A 16,428-nucleotide genomic window follows, 5' to 3' on the forward strand; every position below is an offset into this window, starting at 1 on the left:
GGGGGGAGAGCAGAAGCCCCTCCTTGCTGGGCTCCCCCTCCTTGTCCTCTCGACTTCTGCAATAATCCCTGACATCTCTCTGCAAGCCCTAGGGTGTCCCAGACCTTGCTTGAAAACCACAGATACAGTCCTACCTCTACCTTACGTGATGAGGAAACCGAAGCCCAAGGTGGCTCATGGTCTCATAGTGCATTACCAGCAGAATCCAGACAAGAAGTCTCTCCTAATCCCCAGACTGGCTTATTGGAGATTCAGAGGACAAGCTTAAAGGTGCCGACAAATCACTCGGGGCTTATTAAAATGGTTGAGTCAGTCAGGTCTAAGATGGGGCCCAAGAGTCCACATTTCTAACACACTCTCACGTGATGCTGCACTGAGGACCACATGTGAATAGGAAATGAGTCAGCATCGGGCTGTAGGAGATGTGTTTTTCTTCTTTTTTTGGGAGAACAGTTAAAGGCTTGTCTTAGCACAGAAGTCCCAGGTAATACTGGTATATGACAAGGTGGGCAGAGTATTGTCTGCTGTGAGCATCTTCCTGTCTCAGGTTCATGGTTCTGTGGTCAGCTGGCCACCTTGTGCCACAGAAAGTCTGTGGACTGAGGAGGTCCTGGGGCTTTTATTGAGGCAAGAGAGCCCTCCGAGGCCAGTTAGGGGCGTCTACTTACACAGCAACTAGCTATGGTGGGATCTAGAAGAGGGTTGGGGTGAAAGTGTCCTAAATCAGGTGAAGGCTGCTTTTATTGAACCTGGCAGTGCAAAAATCACGGAATAACAATGATACAGCACTTCACAGTTGACAAAGCACTTTACAGTATATAAAACACTTATTTCCTACTATTCATTTTTCCAATATTCACTTTACAGATAAAGGCACTGAGGGATCTGACAGGTTAATTGGCTTGTGTCCGTCACAAAGGAAGTAAACGGCAGGACTCCTAACTTGCACCCAAGTCTTCTGACATTAAGGAATAGTTCTTGCCCCATTCCAAGCCTCTCCTTATTATGAGTATTTAGACTATTGTATTGGATTACACTCACTTGTAACAGGCTTTGTGGATCCATAATTGAGTCTGATTCTCTTCTTTTTAGTCCCCAGCTAAACCCACATTGACACTTAGGCCAAAGGATGGTGGATGGTTTTCCCTCTCTGATCTCCTCCCAGGTCACTGGACTTCTGACTTAATCACTGGACTGTCCAAATAATCTGTAACTGACATCCTCCAGGGGCCAATCAACTGAGAGCAGAACTCTTTGCAGCTCAAAGACCCATTCCAGGTTGTCCTCCTGCATGAGCTCAGTCAGCTTGTCCACTAAGCATCTGCTGGTGATGGCAAACTCTTCCAAACATATTCCTCAGAGCGAACATTAAAAGTAAACATGAGCTCACATTTTGAAAAATGAAACAGTACTATTTTCTCCTCCAAAGCTCTTAGTTTTAACTGTAGCAGAATGCAGGGAGGAGCCAGCAGGTGAACTCAGTCTCCAATTAAGACATTAAAAGAAAGAGGTGTTGGGATCCTCAGAGGGTTTTGCCAGGTGCCATCTGCAATTTCTCAGAACTTGACTAGAAGGTGATCAGGGGTGCAAAGTAAAAGCAAAACTGGAATTAATCCATGTAATTACTCTTTAGTAGTTTAGATTTATATTAGTCATGCTATGGTAGTATGGCCGCCATTCTGGAAGCCTTAAAATACATTCTTTGTTTGCATTTTGTCATTACCTTTATTCTTACTGCATTTTGCGGTAGACCATTGGGTCTACACCCCAGGTTGTAGGGACATTTCTTTCCTTTACATTAACTTGGCTAGAATAGAGTCCACTCTCCACTATTTGGGAGGAATGGGCATCTAGTAGAGCCTGATAATAAAAACTGACTGGAAGAGCATTCTAATATTAAACTAGTATAAGGAAAATGCATTGTAAAGGAAAGGGCAATCTTTCTTTCTTTCTTTTTTTTTTTTTTTACTATTCAAAAACTCATTTTTTAGCACCTGTGATTTGTAAGGTGATTTCACATTTCTCTTATTTAAACTTCAGAGAAATCCCATGCAGGAATACAATGAGGGACCCTACATGGTTAGGTATAGGTAATTATCAAAGCCCCTGCTTTTGTTTTTTGGTGGTGGATTTACAGGCACTTATTACATTATTAAAAAGAACTAAATGAATAAGTAAAAGTGAGACACACATGGATCAATGTTGCATAAAACAAGAATTATGATTAACCCAATTCTGTGCACTAGGAGTCAAAAGGAGAAAAAGAAATCTCATGTGTCATCATTATACCATTTTACCCAGGGGGCTGAAAGAGGTCAAGTGACATGGCCCACATCATACAGCTTATGATAATAATTTGAATCCACATCTGCCTGGTCCTCAGTTTATTTCTCTTTTCCCTATGCCATGCTAAGACAATAAATATCTACATCTCAGAGAGTAAAAACTAGATTCCTAGAGTTCATGACACATCCTCTCACTTTTTTATCTAGAGGCGAGGGTGCCTGTGATGAGCTACAGAGTGGACACACCATCATGGGATAATGTATTTTTGGGGGGATATTTTCCCATTTCTCTGAATGTCAGGTTGGCACAGGTGTCTCACCGTTTGGTCTGCATCCCTGATTTATGAGGTGTGCCTTTCCTCTTCATGAGTTTCTCCATGGCATTGGGGTGGATTATTGGACGGACGGGGTGTCGTTTGTATGTTCCAGGATACTTCTTTTCCACTGCTTGCTCACGCCTGCAGAATGAAAGGAAGAGCCACAGCTCAGTCACTGCAGACAGAAAAGATGGGCAGGATGTTTTCACAGGCTAATTCCACTCACAGATTCTGGTCACCCTTAACAGATATACACTATTTGAATAACAACACTACAATTCAGGTTAAAAGGAAAAAAAAAATTTTTTTTTCAACTCAATTCAACTAATCTGACTTCACTGTGCTCTTCCACTCTCTGGTGCACTCAGGGGCTGACCTTCCCTCCCCCAACATACCCCATGAGAAACACAGTGCAATGGTAGAGGACCTACTTATTTTCAGTTATTGTTTTGGTCGGGACCACCGACCGGGGTCTCCTGTCATTGTCAAGAATCCCTTAAACCACTTTCCTCAGCCACCTTATTTCCCCAGGGGGCAAAAGGCTCCCCCTCATCCATGCCAAGCTTTTCTTGAGATGAGGATCCCTTCTTGGAGCCCTTTGGCAGGGGTGAAGTTGCAAGTGTTGATCAAGTGCACATTCCTCTATAACAAACTCTACAGCAACTCCACCCAACTGAAACTTCACCGAGGAAGGGACCTGGGCACAGCACATCCCTTAAGGAATGCTGGGTGAATGAATAAAGTATCTGCCATTTTAGGTTGGAGTAGTAGCAACATGGTGGAACAGTATTTGGGCTGACTGATAGACCCGACGCAGGAAGGACAGACAGAAGTCTGGATACATACTTAATGAGCTCCTTCTCCCGCATTTCTAGCTGCAGCATAATAGCACTGAGTTCCATGTATAAATTATTAGCCCGCTCAAGTTTTCTCTCATAGTGTTCACGAATATCCAGAGCATGCCTATCAAAGAAAAGAGAGGATCAGCGAAGCTGACTACCCTGGGGGAGAACAAAGAACAGGTCTAATGAAGTAAGAACCAGGATGGTTTATGTCAAAAGCATTTGTCTGAGGGCTGTCTAAATTTAAGGATCCCTTGTCTGATGTAACAACTCGGACAAGATGGAGTGGGAGATGGGAAACCAAGCTTTCCCTTGGTTTATCCTTAGGGGCCACAGCCAGCCATACAGAATAGCCAGAAAGAGGCACAGATAAAAATCAGATTGTGATTTGTGTATAATGTGTAGCCTTTGTCTGTGTAGCACTGACAATACCTTAATAAGAATACAGTATAATATACTCATGTTCAAGGAAATATGCAATTAAGGCTGACCCCCTGACCCTGTTCTTATCTACGGCACAGATCCTGCCTAATATCGTGGTTATCTATGGCTACATTTTGTACCCCTCAATCAGTCATAAGCATCTTGAGACCAGGAACTACATCTTATAAAGTGCTGCCTTCCACGTCACCTTGGACGGGCACCGAATGAAGAAAGAGCATGGCTCCAGGAGCGCTGGCTGCAGAGATATATTAAAGGAGGATAACAAGGTTACAGGGAGCAGGTGGGACAGTGGGACCCACTGGAGGGTTCACTTTGGGGGCAACTTGTAAAGAGAATGAACAGGAAGTAGCAGAGGTGAAAGGTGTGTAGAAGGTGAAATGGTGATTCGCAAAGTGAGTTCCCGCCAGTATCTGCAGGTCTGGGGATGAGACGAGGTGGAGAAGGAAAGAGCAGCCCACCTGAGCTCTTCTCTGCGCCTCCGAATCAGTTCTTCATCTAATCGGTGTATACAAGTTCCCTCACTTTTGATCTTCTCAAAGTGTTTTTTCACCTCTTCTCTCCATTCAGCCTGGGTGAGGACAAAATAGAATTTGTTAGTACTCAAGGAGTTTCAGCCCCTGATATAACCATAGGGTCAGGGGCAGGATGGTATTCCCCTGCATGTTTTTACTGAAGAGCCTTACGGAATAAATGTTCAATAAATATTAGCTGATAGCAAAATAGCTCATGCTCCTGTATCTGCACCGCCCCCCACCCCCCACACCATGACCTCATTTTCTGTATTTAGTCCAACGTGGGATGCCATCTCTTTTCCAGTTTCCTTGCCATACTGGCCACCAGAAATATCACAGCCGGCATACTGGCCATCACCTCTGGAACAAGAGAGCTCAGTTTTAAGTGAAGATGGTGGCTGAGATGGCCCGGCCAAAAAGAGAGCTCTTCCAACCATCTGGTATAAGGACGTGCCAGTAAGAATATGATCGTGTTTACAGTTGGCACCAGAAGTTCTCTTAGGTTTTGTTTATGAAAATATCTTGGGGCACCTGGTGGCTCAGTTGGTTAAGCGTCTGCCTTCGGCTCAGGTCGTGATCCCGGGGTCCTGGGATCAAGCCCCACGTCAGGCTCCCTGCTCTGCAGGGAGTCTGCCTTTCCCTCTACCTCTGCCCGCCCCTCTCCCTCTGTGTCTCATGAATAAATAAAATCTTAAAAAGAAAAAAAGAAAATATCTTGAAAAAATATTTGGAGTAGAAGAACAGGGCATGAACAGCAGGACTTGGGAATAAAAACATAGGGAATTCTACAGGAATTGGGGAGTGAGGGAAAGAACAGGAAAAGAGAAAGAGGAGAAAAAGTATGGCTAAACAATGTAGTAGTTTGACAAAATTTTTAGAATGGGGATGAATACCTAATATGTGATTTCAGTTATTCAAAATGTAAGCCTCTTCCAATTTCCAAAAACTTTAGTAAAGTCTCTGACATTCACCTTGACTTTGGATGAGTGTTCTGTTTTTTTAGACATCAAGAAGAGGTGCTGAACTTCACGTTTGGGTCAATGACAGGATAAAGATAAAGGAACAACCACAAGATGGTGGGGATGGGGCCCCAAAATTTTAGGAAGGCAGAGTGAGAGTGACCATGAAATTATAAATCTCCCAGGAATTCACAGACTATGTTAGGACACTGGGATTTCCACAGGGCATGGAATTCCAAGCCAATTTTATCTAAATTTTAGGGGTTAGAAAAACCTCTGCTGGAATATAGTCTACAGACAGTTTCTAGAAAACAGCTAAAGGAGATGTTTCCTCAAATTACATATAAATTACAGTCACAGGAAGCTAATGAGATTAAGATAATTTCCAGTAAAGGCTAGATGTATAACTAAATGCCTCTATATATTCTTCCTCTGGAGCTATTCTATTACCTTGAGATTCATGTTTAAAAATGATTTCTCTAGATCATGGAAGAAGTCATGCTTAAGTAATTGTGAAATTACAGAAGGTTTCTCCCCAAATTTGCTGTTTATCATTTAGGTTTTTTTTTTAGGATTTTATTAATTTTTGACAGAGAGAGAGAGAGAGCATAAGCAGGGGGAGTAGAAGGGAGAGGGAGAAGCAGACTCCCTGCTGGGCAGGGAGCCTGACGTGGGGCTGGATCCCAGGACCCTGGGATCAAGACCTGAGCCGAAGGCAGACGCCTAACCGACTGAGCCACCCAGGCGCCCCTCTCATTTACTTTTATAAAGGAAATCATATTGTAATTATTTAGAAAGTGATCATCCTGCTTATCTGCTTATAATATGCTAGATCTTCATATATATATATACATATATATATATATATATATATATAGAGAGAGAGAGAGAGAGAGAGAGACTGACCATTGGAGAAAGATTTCTGTCAGTCAGTTGACTTTTGGGACCAAACCTGCCAAACAACGTCATCAGAAAGTAAAGGTCATCAGAAAGTAAGGGTCATCAGAGAGTGAAGGTCATCAGAAACTCAGATCCAGAATGCGCTGCCCATTGTTTGGTAACAGTCTTTGACAGTATTAAGCAATGAATACAAGTTTGGTTGAGCCTCCAGTAATGCTGTTCTTGCAATCATCAGATCAAAGTCTGAAGGAAGAATACCTGAGCTTTAAGAAGCCTAAGATTGACAATCAAGAGTTGTTAGACCAAAAAAAGGTAAGGGAGAAGGCCAGGTTTGGGCCTTAAAGTGTCCTCTTTTATGCAAAAACGTATCTGTAGACACCAGTACAGTACCTAAAGAAAGAACCAGGAAAAGGAATATCTCCCTCTGGTGGTCAGGAATCAGCTGTCACAGAACAGATTTTTTTTTTTTTTAATTCTTGAAAATCTTGAGGAAATAGATCTCCTAATATCTAGCTTATGGGAATGGAAATAAAGAGAAACTTTTTAAGATTGAATATTGAAAACTATTAAAAAAGTAGATTTTCAAAAAGAAGTCCCCCCCCACCACCATGAAGAGGGAGCAGGATGTGTGGGAAAACCCCAGGTCCTGATTCATAATGTATTTCCCCCAAAGCTATGGTGTTACTGGAAGATGTTAATTTTGGAGTTCCATCATGCTTAGAATCTTTACATAATAGGAGCTCCAATTTGCACTTAATCTTCAGACATGTCTGGACATATCTGAAGAAATGGAAGGTGGATAGGCCGGAAACCAGTTTGCACAGAGACTGAGGTGCCTCTGAGAGAAAATGCGGCACGAGAGAAAGGAGAAATCCTGCATGAACCTGACCTATAACAAAACCACCATTATAGGAGTGGGGGAGCATTTCCCAGTGTTTCATTAAAATATCTATAAAACACTGGGCCCTAACCACCACTGCTCTGTTACCTTTAACCAAGTTTAACTCAACAGAGAAAGGAAGAGTTCATTGTGTAAATAGAACAATGTGCAGCTTTGGAATCTTGAGGAGTCCAGAGCTTTAGTTACAGGAGGAAATGGCAGCTCCTGATGGGTGAGGGCAGTGCCTTAGGATATGGCGGCATCCAGTGGATGCCAGCTGGGCCTACGGTCTTGTAGCAGAAAACAGAGCTAACCCACAAGGTAATACCTCACAGACACTAGCAGGAGACTGCTGTGTCAGGCCAGTCAGTGGAAAGCAGAGCAGATGTTACTATGAGGTTACTGAGATCCCTACTCTTCACTGGGAATTCCTTCCAAATGCATGTGAAGGGGTGAAGGGAGGGAGTAGGGGGTGCTTCACAAGGTATTCAAGTCCCGGGGAAGCAGATAAGGGAAAAATCCAGTGAAACTTGGGTTTTTACCATTAGTGGGACCCTTTTTATGTCCTAGATAAGGCCTAGGAAAGTCCATCCCATTTAAAAGGTTTTCGTCTTCTCCAGCCTTCCAGTTATTCACTCAGTAGATTGAACAGGTAAATTCAGAGAGACAGAAAGTAGAACAGAGATTACCAGGGGCCAAGGGGAGGAGGGAATGGGAAATGACTGCTTAATGGGGTGTGATGAAAACTTTTGGAAATAGTGGTGACAGTTTCACAATGTTGTCAATTTAATTAATGCCACTGAACTGTACACTTCAAAATGGTTAAAATGGCAAATTTTGTTTTATTCATATTTTACTGCAATTTTTTAAAAAGGAAAAAAAGAAGTGGAGCCAGTTCCAGCCTAGCTGGAGGAATAGAGAAGCAGAATGTTGGGGGGCTAAGTAGCAGCAAATCAGAGATTCTGAGTCAGAAAAGACTCAAGAGGTCATCAAGTCCAACCCTTGACTGGCACAGGAATCCTCTTCACTCCCTTCCCAGCCTCTACCTAAGGACCTACTTGCTCGTGATGAAATTGTTCTTTTTTTTCTTCAGTTTTAAAAATTTATTTACGTAATCTCTCTACCCCACATGGGGCTCAAACTCATGACCCCGAGATCAAGAGTTGTATGCCCTTCCAACTGAGCCAGCCAGGGGCCCCATGATGAGATTACTCTTAAGGAGTACAGTCTGTCCCTATAATGAACTTCGTGCATCTGCAATTCCCAGCCCCTGAATTTCTGGGTGGTCGCAGTGGTACTCGAAAGGGAACCAGACTGGTGCAAAGCAGAGTGTGGGGGAAGAGCTTAGAAGCAGGGCACAAGGCCCACCTAGCAGTGGGGACGTGGGACCCCGCTAAAATGTTTTCTAACAACTGATATCCAGTGCTGGGGTGCCTGGCGGGCTCAGTCAGCACAGCATGCGACTCTCGATCTCAGGGTTGTGAGTTCAAGCTCCACATTGGGCATAGAGCTCACAAAAAAAAAAAAAAAGAAAGAAAGAAAGAAAAAGAAAAAGACTGATAGCAAATGCAATTAAATACCAGGAGCACTAGTTGCCTGCTTGGAGAAATAGGTTACTGTGTAGGAATGAGAAGCAGCTTTGGCAGAACGGAATATTGTAGTAGAATCGGTTGCTGGGTTCATCTGTGCTATAGAAGCTGCTGAGAAACAGTGGAAGCAGCTACTCTCAGGAAGGAGTCAGCTGGGCTCCTGGCAGTACTCCTGACGGACAGTTTTGGTGGAAAGTGGAGACCCGTGGATTCCAACCACGGACAGATAACTGATGTGGACTGGGCTCTGTCAGCAGGCAGGGGGTGAGGAAGCCTCAGGTATGAGACTGCAGACTAGCAAAACCAGGTGTTAAATAGTCAGCTCCGTCCCCATCTGAGTGGCATCGAGTCAAAGCACCTTGGAGAGGAGTCCCCCAGCTGCCACTCTGTCCATCTCAGGAGTTCACCAGAATGTAACAACCCAAAGGAGGCTTCATTTCCGTAGCTTCGTGGGCAGTGAATAACGTCTTACAATCGAGCAGTTCTTTAGTTTCCAGTACAGTTGCATTTTTATCTTCTCATTTGGTCCTAGCTAAAACCCCATAAGGAAGAGAAGACACGATCATCTTCATGGTTTTTTTTGATGAGTATGCTGAGGTTTAGAGATATTAGTGATTTATCCAAGATCATAGTACAAGGGGTAGACTCATGTCTGTTGCTTTTCTTAGTACTTCAGTAGCTAGTTCATAAAAACTTTATCAGTAGCCAGAGAGGGTCTGAATTTCAGACCCAGAGACAAACCAGCTTGTAAGTACCTGAAATAATCCTAGGAACTGGCATGCATAGCAGATCTGGGGCTATTTAAGGAGAGGTAAAATTTTATGTTGGGAGAAACATGTGGAAGAATTAATATTAAAAGATGTCCAGTGTACTGTCTTCCCCTTCCTCTTCCTCCCCACTTCATATTCTTGCTCCAAAAGAAACTTTTCTGAATTCAACCTTACTGCTGCATGAATTGGTAAACGTGAGTTGTACAAATGAGGGTACTGGATGTGGGCGCTTAGCTGCACTATACAGTGCTTTGCACACGGTGGGCATTCAGAAGATGTGGCACTGGCTTCAGGAGTGACATTCTGGGAGCACTCAAGTAAACAATGTTTCCAATTTGAAGTTTTCCAAGTACACAGTTATACTGTCTCAATGGCTTGTGACTTAGTACTCTCACCAAAAACTGCTTTTCCAAACTGTGGTATGAATACTTTTATGGGAAAGGAAGCAAAGCTGTAATTGCACCCGTATCCTAAAGTTTGAAAGATTCCCTAGAAAGTACTTACTATCCTCTTTCATTTCACAAAAGGGCCTAAGTCTTCTTCTGAACACGAACACATAGAGATTGGACAGATTGCTTTTCCGTGCCCCACACTTACACATATTTGAATAAATAGGCAATAGTGTTAATAGTTCTCAAGGAGTTTATCTGAATTTTTAAAGCCATAAGTCTGGAATGATCTGTAAGACAGTAAAGGCTAACAGGTACATTAAATTACATTTTACCTGGTGCTAATAGGTGACACACAGAGTTAGGGGAAAGGTTCTCTCTGGGCCTAATTCTATCCTGGGCTCTCTCTGGTCCTTAACTTCCCTCCACCGTACTTAAGATTTTTCTCCTTCAAGGGAACAAGGGAAGCAACCCTTTCATGAAGGTTGGCAGTAACTTTTTTTTAAGTCTTTTTTTTTTTTTTTAATTTAAGTAATCTCTATACCCAACATGGGTCTTGAACTCACAACCCCGAGATAAAGAGTCTCATGCTCTTCCAACTGAGCCAGCCAGGCGCCCTGGTCAGCAGTAATTCCAATTCAAATATATTTCTCTTTTCTCTTCAACAATTTCACCACCCTGAGGATGACATTCTGATACATGTTCCTTTCAAATGAGATAATGATATATCTTAAGTGTTTAAAAAACTCCAAAATTTCCCATGTGTGAGGTATCACAGCTATTGCTTCACAACGGCTAGAGCTCTAGAATTGCCACAAGAATCAGAATGGTTCTAAGTGTTCTTCTTTTTCATCAAGAGTTCCCCGGCTGCGTGTTCAGTACACTGGAGGAGAGCTTCCAGACTTACCTGAGACTTGAAGTAGGTTTCTTGTGGGGTAGCAAGAACGTCTGCAGAGGCGATGTCTAAATGCATGAGCGTCTGCCGGAAAGAAGGCCGGTTGCGAGGTTTACTCTGCCTACAGGTTAAAAAAGACAGCTTGTGCATTGCAGAGGCTGTGTCCGGGAGGATAAAGATTTTATTCTACTTTATCGAAAACATTTTTGGCTCCACGCATAGCTATACCTCAGGCCATGTGCACATACTGAGGAGCAAAAGGAAAATGTAATCAGGAGATACCTGTAATGATAAAATGGAAATCTCCAGGATCAGTGGCCTGTTTGATAATAACAGTACCTTAGGGCTAGTAAAGTCATAATAGCTATCATTTAATAAGGCCTACTGTTTCAGGATATACCAAGTTCTTTATTTATCAATAACTCCAAGTCTGCCAGGCTTTAACCAGGTGATTCGCTCCAAATCCATATCGGAGACTTCCCTGCGGTTTCAGAGAAATTTTAAACGTGGTTTTGAGGAAGAAGGTAAAAGAGAATCTTAGGAGAAAGAGATTTCTTACCACGTCTGTTTCATAAGGATTTTGAATCCATCAGGGCAAGTGGAAGGAACTGGAAGGTGTAGGCTATTGCTTCCAACACCCCAAATAATGGCCGAAGAGTCTACATCTTTGTAAGGAATCTCTCCTGTCAGCAGCTCCCAAAGCACCACTCCAAAAGACCTACAGCAGTACCAGGAACAGGTACCAAAGACAGTGCAGAAAGACTGGTTGGTATTTTAGTTCTTTACTCATGTTTAATCAAATATATACCCAGTTTCAAAATTCTAATACCGCCATAAGAAGAACAGAAACAGCCAGGAAAAGTCTGGAAAAGAAACTCAGTGAGGGGTAACCAACACTGCTTGATATTAAGACATATCATAAGGCTTCAGTAATTAACTCTGGTGTGTGAATAGACAGCCAGACTAATGGAAGGGAACAGAAATCCATAAATAGGCCAAATATATAGGACTTGAGTATATGATAGAAGGGATATCCCAAACCAGTGCAGAACACTGACTAGTCAGTAAATGCTGTTGGGACAACTGAGGGTAAAATTAAATCTATAGCTCATCTTACATCAAGATACATTCCAAATGAATCAAAAATTCAAATGTGAAAAGAAAAAATGAAACCATAAACCCCTGAAAGAACACACGGGAAATTTTTTTTCTTTTTACTAATCTTAGAGTGGTGAAAGCTTCCTAATTATGAGATCCAGGAGCCACAAACGGAGACACTGATCAGTTAAATTGCATTTAAAAAAAAATCTAGCATGGAGAAAGAACTCCACCATAAACAAAATAACAAAATGTGAAAAGTAGCCATAATTCATGCACACAAAAGGCTAATCTCCTTAATATATAAAATACTCTTATAAATTGATGAGAACCAAGATCAGAGAGCTTGGCAAAGGATCAGAATAGCTCACAAATAAGAAATTACCAATGGTTTGTAAATACATGAAAAAACGTACAACCTAACTTATAAGTTATAAGATGGGGAACGCACATTGAAGCTGCACCCAAGACACCGTGTGTTACCTAGATGGTTGGCAACAATCCAGAAAGTTAGCACATTTTGTTGGTGAGACTGAGAAAACACTTACCCATTTCTGTTGGGAACATAATTGGTATAATCCCAAAGGAGGACATGTTGGTGATAATTACCCCAATTACAAATGATCCCACATTTCTACTTTATCTTACTTACTCTGGTGTTACATGTAATTTTAACATATGCTATTATTTTGGTTTTAAGCCTAAAAGTTATTAGTAGCCGGTTTTAAGGATGGGAGAAAAGTGACTACAGGGAAATATACTATTCATAGTAAAGATTCGTAATCTCAGAGGAAAAGCTGATAAAGATTTTTAAAAGGCCAAAAAATAAAAAAGCATAGCTCATACGGGATGTTTACGAAAAGGGCAAACAGCCCTATTATACACTTCAAATAGCTCTAAAGCACATAACCGTATCACAGCAAAGTACATCACTGATACACTCGGTGATGGTCTGAGGCACCAAGACTAGGTAAACTTTGTTTAGTGTATTTTATTTAAGAAGGTAAGAATTATGTAATATATTTCCCAAAGACTTTTATGCCAAATGCTTATTTGAAGTAAACTTTCCATTTTCCAGAAAGTTCAGCGTATTCTGTGAAGGTCTCCCAAACTGATGATTTACTAAATAGACATTCACCCTAATTCCCCTTCCAGTCCTTCTCTCCAGATTCATCATGACACTGGGTAGTACCTCAGACAATAGGAGCCTGAAATCAGCCAGCAGTGAGTAACACTAAAGAATATTTTGGGAAAGTAGAAGTGTTGGAGGAGGAAAGGACTCATAGGGTGAAGTGGGAAAGGCTTTCTCGTCGGGACAGATGGCACCGCTCACCATATATCGACTTTTTCAGAGACAGGTTCGTTGCGTATCACCTCTGGTGCCATCCATGCAACCGTGCCGGCGAAGGACATCTTGGTACTTTTGTCACTGAGTTCCTTAGATGTGCCAAAATCTGAAATCTTTACCGCATCTGTGTGAGTCACCAAAACACTTTAAAAAGAAATAAAGAGAACACCCAGATCATTAGTACTAATACAAATCATGACAGTAATTGGCAACTTCGTGTGCTGCCTCCTACCTTGTAGATTTCAGCCTGCTAGTTCCAGTATCACGGGGGCATTAGCTACACGCTAGACAGAGCATCACTCACACACGGGAGGCCACACAGCACAGCTCCCCCTGGTCTCATCCAGCCTCCATCGCTTGCTAACTTTGTGACCTCTGCCAAGCTACCTGATTCTTCTAAGCCAGCTTTCTCATCGTAAGATGGAGACACCTCAGGTCCCAGTAATCTTACCCACAATTCAAGCATGCAGAAAACTCTGAACACGGGGTATAAATATTTTCTCATCTATATCAAGCAAACTCATTTTATTCATCTGGGGCTCATTAGAGAGTGTTGTCCTAGACTTTCTTGGTGTGTGAGGTAATGCACTATGTTACCTTTCTGAAATCCTCCAAGAGTTTTTGCTAAGGAATTACGGGTATAATAATGGCCTCATGGAATTTTCACTTGAATTAAAAGAAGATAAGAGATGTAAAACACCCATGCTCAATAAATATTGGTTTCCACCTTGCCAGTCTCAGACAAACCACTAAGAAAAACACTTCTTTTAAAACACTGTTTAAATGATGGCCAACTAAAATCACACATAGGGATTTTTACATTAAAAGGCTAATAAGTATGCTGGGATTCCAGCAATGTTGATAAGGAAAAGTTGGAATAAATTTAGGCTTAAGTAGATTCCACACAAGTCAAGTTTGCCTTTTTATGGTATTTATCTGAAATGTGACCTGGGGGAAATTGCTTTTCTAGCATTAAAGATGAATACATCTGGTACCAGTCTAATTCAAGATATTAGTATACTTACAAACTAGACTGAATTCACTTGAAATAACTTGTTTAGAACTTTAGAATGTTAATGAGTCAGGGTTTCAGAGGCTTAATGATCTAGAGACTTATTCTTAATAAGAAAAAGCCTTGATATTCATGGTATCAGAATTGAGGTGGCTAGAAAACAGAAAACTTCTCAGTCTCTCTCCTCCCTTCACTTCACATTTGTCCCTTTCCATGCCAGTATCACACGGCTCTCTAGTTACCAAACGGCTCTGCTTACAACTGCTTTAGAATACCTTCATCCACAACCGACCCCTAGTTTTGCACCTGATATGTAAAATTTACATACTTTGGAAATTTGGATTTAATGGTTTTAGTCATGGTGAAAATGCACATGGATTTAAATATCACAGGATATCTGACATAGTTTCAGAGCTGATGGTATCATTTAGCCTGAAAGTCAGAAAAGGTGATAAGCCCCTAGAAAGAAAAACACTAGAAGCTTCCTCTTCGGCCTCTTTTGTGCTGCTCACTATGAGACTTTTTTTTTTTTTTTTTTTTAAAGGTTGTGACGAGTGTTGGGTTAGACATTTTATTTTATTTTATTTTATTTATTTTTTAAGATTTTATTTATTTGACAGAGAGAGACACACAGCAAGAGAGGGAACACAAGCAGGGGGTGTGGGAGAGGGAGAAGCAGGCTTCCCGCTGAGCAGGGAGCCTGATGGAGGGCTCGATCCCAGGACCCTGAGACCATGACCTGAGCCGAAGGCAGACACTTAACGACTGAGCCACCCAGGTGCCCGGGTCACTACGGGACCTCCTGCTATGGCAAGAAGGAATGGACATGGGGAGAGACTACAGGGCACATGAGGTTAGAACTTGTGTAAAGTCTTCCCTGAGACAAAGCTGGGGTCACACAGCCTAAGATTTAATGCGGGTAATGAAATCTCTCTTTAAAGCAAGCCAGACTGATCTTTGTCTTCTCAAAGTTAGTTTGAAACCCAAAGAGGCCAAGGCTGCTGGAAGTTCAAGGAAGTACTGATAACAGAGGGAAAGTCTTATTGGGTAACTTATTACCCTAATCTGTAAATGACAGGAGTTAAAGAAAGTAGCATGTGATTTCATACATTCTAAAACTTCCTGACTTCTTCCCCTACAGTTAATTCTCAAGGGGAACAATGGTTAAGAAGGAGACCATTCAAAGAGGTCTTTGGCAAGTATTTCGTGTCCTTTGTGTGTGTGTAGTGGATGACAAAAGCAACAGGTTGTGTAAGAATGTGAGCAGATGGAATAAAGACTATAATAAAGCTTATTTGCAAGTAAAGCACGGAGGGGGCTGTTCAGGGAGCTAACGACTAGGATAAGCACTGCAGAGAAAGGGTGATAAGCAAGAGCTGCTTTGAAGTTTATAATCAAGGACTGATTTGTATCTTCCATGGACAGGAGGCAGAAATCATTGTGAATCCCTCACCTTCACATGACGAGTAGGATGCAGGCTGGGGCTTTAGGTCTAAAAGTTCTGGGCTCAAGTCCTAGCTCCATGACTTTGGGCTCTGAGCCCTCATTTTTCTTTTTCTTTTCTTTCTTTTTTAGAAGGGGAGAAGGAGGGAGTGGGGCAGAGGAAGAGAGAGAATCACAAGCAGGCTCCACGCCCCTCTCACAACCCTAAGATCACAACCTGAGCCAAAAATCAAGAGTCGGACACTTAACCGACTGAGCCACCCAGGTGTCCCCCATGTTTCTTACATAAAATAAGAAGAATGATACTTGTTGCAACTATCCCCACACAATTTTTGCCAACATCAAAGCAGATGTGATAATGGATATTTAAAAAAATACCATAAACCATGAAAGCACTACGCAGACATGTTTTTGAAGAAAGGTTAATTCCTCTCTGCTTCTCTAAACCAAAATGTGATGAGAAATAATAAAAAAAAAATGTTTAAAAACAGGAGCTATAATGAAATACACCATTTTATCAATTCCTTTCTTCCCTTGATGTGGTCTGGGGAAATGAATAAACACTCCTCTTAAAGTGGTTATTGAGAGCCAAAGAATCATTTTGAAAACAGATCACTAGAAACAACTCTGCTTCTCTTAAATAGCCAGTTTATATTATCGTATGGACACTGTGAACCTTGTGACTATTTACTTCCTTCTTTGCTTAGACTCTAGGAAGGTCAGAGTCAAATCTACAGGCCACCTC

The 16,428-nt window shown here is 41.8% G+C and overlaps 1 protein-coding gene across 12 annotated transcripts in view; it reads right to left on the reverse strand.

Moving 5' to 3' along the window:
- Positions 1 to 16,428, reverse strand: part of MAP3K13 (mitogen-activated protein kinase kinase kinase 13) — a 169,572-nt gene that overhangs the window by 20,799 nt on the left and 132,345 nt on the right. For all 12 annotated transcript variants that reach the window (XM_073896045.1, XM_073896026.1, XM_073896035.1 and 9 more), the window contains 6 exons: positions 13,214 to 13,372; positions 11,342 to 11,500; positions 10,795 to 10,903; positions 4,347 to 4,456; positions 3,449 to 3,565; positions 2,606 to 2,743 (listed from right to left, as the gene is read on the reverse strand). In XM_073896045.1, coding sequence (XP_073752146.1) covers positions 2,606 to 2,743; positions 3,449 to 3,565; positions 4,347 to 4,456; positions 10,795 to 10,903; positions 11,342 to 11,500; positions 13,214 to 13,372 — 792 coding nt within the window. The remainder of the gene's footprint in view (positions 1 to 2,605; positions 2,744 to 3,448; positions 3,566 to 4,346; positions 4,457 to 10,794; positions 10,904 to 11,341; positions 11,501 to 13,213; positions 13,373 to 16,428) is intronic.

This window comes from Callorhinus ursinus, unplaced genomic scaffold (genome assembly GCF_003265705.2).
Source record: "Callorhinus ursinus isolate GAN/ISIS: 27379988/994484 unplaced genomic scaffold, GSC_fseal_2.0 scaffold1, whole genome shotgun sequence".
Classification (NCBI taxonomy): Eukaryota; Metazoa; Chordata; class Mammalia; order Carnivora; family Otariidae; genus Callorhinus; species Callorhinus ursinus.